This window comes from Papaver somniferum, chromosome 1 (assembly GCF_003573695.1).
Source record: "Papaver somniferum cultivar HN1 chromosome 1, ASM357369v1, whole genome shotgun sequence".
NCBI classification, from domain to species: Eukaryota; Viridiplantae; Streptophyta; class Magnoliopsida; order Ranunculales; family Papaveraceae; genus Papaver; species Papaver somniferum.
In genome coordinates, this window is record NC_039358.1 from 202,620,216 (window position 1) to 202,624,831 (window position 4,616).

Sequence of the window (4,616 nt, forward strand, 5' to 3'; positions counted from 1 at the left end):
AGCAGGAAAGACATGACATTGTTTATACATGTACGCAATACAAAGGATAACGCAAGCCTGTTAACGAACATGACGAAATCTATTCCAAGGGCTGCTAGAATTTTGTAGGATTTTTTTTTTTTGATCGATAAATTAAACGTTTTATAGATAGGAGGTTAAGTACATGAACTATGGATTAGTCTCTCGAAAAAACAAGAGAAGGACACCCGACCAAAATCGAAAGGAAAAAAGAACGCTACAAGCCAGCACCCCAAAATCCCAACGGATCGTCACTTACAATTAAGTACCAAAAGATCCCCGAGGAAATACATATACATCAAGGAGGTTGGAGAAGAACTTCCTTTGAAGGGGGTTTTATAGGACTATTATTTCTAGGTTGTGGGATACGGGCGACTGTATTGGGAGTTCCTTGTACGAGAATAATGTAAGGAGCTAGATACTGGAAGATTAATGTTGTCGTGCGTAGCAATGTCAGCATCCTCACGCTTCTTCTTTCCTTGGTATATTATGTATGATGGATTATAAATTTCCATCATACATAAATTGCTTCTTATTATAAATTGCTTGCCGTTGTGCAAGTTATGCAAGGCTTGGACAGGCCTGCGTAAAATTTATGTTCGACCTTTAAGAGATATTATCTAGCCGACCTGGTACTTGCTACTGGAAAACGCTTTGGATTTGAATTTGGATTATAAATTTCCATCTCATCACAATAAGAAACAATCGACATCTTCACTTAAACCCCTGTTCACACAACAGACAGAACATGTTCAATTTAAAGGTTCTTAATCTCTTAGCATAAGTTCTTAATCTCTTAGCATAAACTAGTACACAAAAAAATTGGGATTGGGAACGCGTCAAGTCTTGCAAAGAGTTCATTATCTTTAAGCATGTAACACCAAATGTACGGAAATCACCTGCCTAGCAATATGCACCTGGAACGAACACTTGAAGTCAGTTTCTCCGAAAAAATTAATGCAAGTAAAATATGTAGAAGGTAACTGGTAGCAGGTTGTATGCTCCTCTTTCTTTACTAACACTTGAAGTCAGTTTGTGACAAATTACTTTCAATCTGATTCAAAAGATCGATAGATGATATAATACACCTAAACTCTAGACAATTTTAGCAAAGAATGTTTCCTTCTATTCCTCACTGATACTGAATTACATTTGAGAACTCTGAAAATGACTACAGCTCAGTAAAATAGCTCAAATAAAACGCGCTAGTTAACAACAAATAATCCTGAAATTACACCGTAGTATATTTCTTGTATAAACATGCGGCTGAGCTCTAACCCCGACTCAAATTCTCAGAAGTAGGCCAGCACAACACTGGGGAGGATAAAAATTGGCATCCGTACTAAGGAATCATAATTCTTCAGATTTAGCACGAAAAATCCGTTGAGACGGTAGCTGAAGAACTTCTTGGTGAGGCATGTTTAAACATAACCGTGGCAAAAATGCTTGATTTTCTTCTTTCGCGTTCTTTAACTAGAAGTCCAGCAAATTCATCTAGTTTCTCCAAGTTTGTTGCCGCCACCAGTTTCTTCCCACGGAAAAGTACTGATTCAACATTTTTTTGTTTAAGCATTGCCTCTGAAACATCCAATAGTCTTTTCCCATCAATTGACACTGTATTTGGGTTCTTCCTGAGCGAGCTTCTTTGGGGACCAGTCATTCCATTATTTCCTTGAATTCGAACGTAATTCTCTGTTCTGTATTCTCTGAATGCCATCGAAACCGCTTGATCAACCTATATAACATGAGTCAAAGAATACATTTAGGACATTTTCACAATGGAAAACAAGAATATCTAAAAGGTGATTTTGTCATTAAAATAAGCGGCAGTTAGAGTAAAAACAGTTGGTAGTTTATAAAGGGTATTCTTGTCATTTGAAATTAACCGTTCCTTATTCATTTATAACTGTCAGTAAAGAATTATTACCGTATCGGAAGCTCCTTCTCCGGCGATTTTGAGAAATCCAGCAGAAGAAAGTGTATTTCGGCCACCGGAATCCGACTCGCCGTTTCCCAAAGAAACAACCAGTAAATCCTCAACACTATCACAATATGGAAACTCTTGTTTGTTATTAAGCACATGTGTAATTGCTGCAGCCGCAGGATTATTCATCGCCAAACCCCCATCGACAGCCATTATCTTTGTTTTCTTATCAACTGATTTCATCTCAAAACCACCATGAACCGTTGGATCTGAAGAAGTAGCCACACAAATTTCCCTCATCTTGAAGTCATAACCGTCGTTTTCTAAACCGTCGGCTCTTGAAAACAAAAACGTTGCTCTTGTTTTCAGATCAAAACAAGGAATCAAAACTGGTTTCAATGTATCTTTCAAAGTACATTCACCGAAAATCTGTCTGAAAATTTTCTCCATCTTCGCCGATGCCCGAAACATCTTTCCAAACATCCCACTGGAAGAACTGCCAGTATTATTCAAACGCTTACGGTTTTTCACGAGAAACTGCAACGCTTCGTTGGTCTTTAGCAACGGTCTTCCCTCTTTGCCACGGGTGAACAACAAAGCGATGAGAATTCCACCGATTCCTGAACCCGATGCAACATCAAAGTAATCAGCAACACGAGCATCTGAATTCCTTGTTATGTTCATGAGTTTGGATTCTAAGTGACATAGTGATTTTGCAGCGAGGATTCCATCTGTCGAACCGACACCATCGATTGAAAGTACACGAACTTTGCCCACATCGTGTTTGTTGGCTTTTAGTGTCTCGACTAAATCTTCCGTTGGTAATTTTGAGTTGGTTTGTTTAGAATCGAAGAGGAATTTGTTTTCGAGGATTGAAAAGATATCGTTGGTGAGTTTGTCGATGTCGAAGTGGTTTGATGATGAGTCGCTCATCATTGGTGAATACACTTCTGCCATTGTTTTAAAATTTAACAAAATTTCCAAAGAACAAATGTTTAAACAGAAATTGAAATTTGATTTTTTTGTTGACGGGTTTGAAATTTTAAACGGAGAGATAAAGAATGTGGCGATGATGATGATGGAAATGAGTTCGATGTGGTTTATTATATAGTGTGGGGAATTCAAAGAAGTGCGTACACTAGTACTTGGAGTTCATGCGCATTTTAGATGGATGCCTTCATTTTTTATTGTTAACCAGAAATTTTGACTGTATTTTTTCAAGTGCTGAGCTGGCCACGAATCGTCGCCACTGCGCAGTCTTGTGTTTTGTTTCCCAAAAATTCCTTACAAACAACGGAAAAATCCGACAAAAAAATAAACCGTCCCCGTCTTCTCTTACAAATACCGACTCTCTCATGTTGCGGAGCCCAATGGGACCCACAAGAAAAAAATTGAGACTGGTGATTTTGCCGTAGTCAGTTTTCTTGATCCGTAAAGAATTAATATTTGTTTCCTGCTTTTTCTAAAATATTACGTGGAGAATATTTTTTACTTTACCTCTTTTTTAAAAGGTTTAACTAAAGATTGTCGATCTTCTTTGTCTGGGATGGAGATGGATTTTGTTGATTTTTACTATTCTGTCAATAATATTTAGGATCTCATCTGATCCTGATTGGAAATTTTTCACTGCCAAATTTATCATTGTGACGAGAATATAACAGTAAATTTTTGTATAATGGTACAGATCAAGGTTCGAAAAACGGGTCACGACCCAGGTCACAGGTACTAGGCGTGACCGTTATAACGTGTTTTGACGGGTGTGAGCACGTTTTGGGTCAAAAACGCGTTATATAGGAATAAAACGCGTTTTTTTGACGTTTTTTTAAAATAACGGGTGTGATAACGGTTAAATAAGAAAAATAAATAATTTGTGATCTGAATTTCCTATGTAACGGTAATTACAGCTGTGAAAACGGTTACAACGGGTCTAAATAACGTTGTTACTACGTTTTTTCATTTTTTTTGGTTTAATTTATTTATTTGATTTTTTATTTATTTGTTTATCGGTTTTTAACATACAAATTTATGGATATCTAGTAAAATTCACAACCCTAAGTCTATGACTTATAACAATGCATTGTAGTTATCGTCTACCGACAATATTTATACACGCATACTATCACTATGCAGTATCCACTTGATATGTTCAAGTTGTCACTCGAATAGTTCAATGCATTCCCCAATATTTCAATAATGCATATTCAGATTCAAAAGCAGTCAAAACTTTGTTGTCAAATAATACTCCTAGGCTCTTAGCTACTTGCTACAAGACTAACCAACAAGGAATGCAACAGGAAGAGAGTCAGAGACTAGCTAGAGAAAAAGAGAGTGAGAGAGGGAAGTCAGGGAGTCGATTTATCTTTTTCTTTTGTATTTGGAGGTGTGTACAGTATATGCTACATGTGGTCTGTACTTTAGAGTTCAGACTCAAAAGTTAAAGAAATAAAACAAAAAAAAAAAGTAAAAAGAGTAGTTGGTTTCATGATCAAAGACATAGCTAGCCTGTGCTTATATACGCATGCAACAAGATTCCAAATGTTTCAAGAATATTTCGATTTGCTAGTTATTATGTCTTCTTCCCCAAAGGAATGCTTTAAAATGACAAGAAGAGAATTGAAATGAAATCAATACCTCTGGTTCTCTGATTCTCTGCTTCTTTCTCAAAGGAAGCTTT

The 4,616-nt window shown here is 36.8% G+C and overlaps 1 protein-coding gene across 1 annotated transcript; it reads right to left on the reverse strand.

Moving 5' to 3' along the window:
- Positions 1-1,065: 1,065 nt before the first annotated feature.
- Positions 1,066-3,006, reverse strand: LOC113312551 (patatin-like protein 7). Its single transcript, XM_026561297.1, has 2 exons — positions 1,946-3,006; positions 1,066-1,753 (listed from the first exon to the last, which is right to left on the reverse strand). Exons 1-2 carry the CDS (start codon positions 2,897-2,899, stop codon positions 1,385-1,387), a joined length of 1,323 nt encoding a protein of 440 aa, XP_026417082.1. The 5' UTR covers positions 2,900-3,006; the 3' UTR covers positions 1,066-1,384.
- Positions 3,007-4,616: the final 1,610 nt, after the last annotated feature.

What these genes read in the sequence shown, in the direction of transcription:
- LOC113312551 (XM_026561297.1), bottom strand. Translation starts at nt 2,899, where the DNA reads ATGGCAGAAGTGTATTCACCAATGATGAGCGACTCATCATCAAACCAC. An exon ending in GAGAAGGAGCTTCCGATACG is followed by an intron (nt 1,754 to 1,945) that starts GTAATAATTCTT and finishes CATGTTATATAG; the next exon opens with GTTGATCAAGCGGTTTCGAT.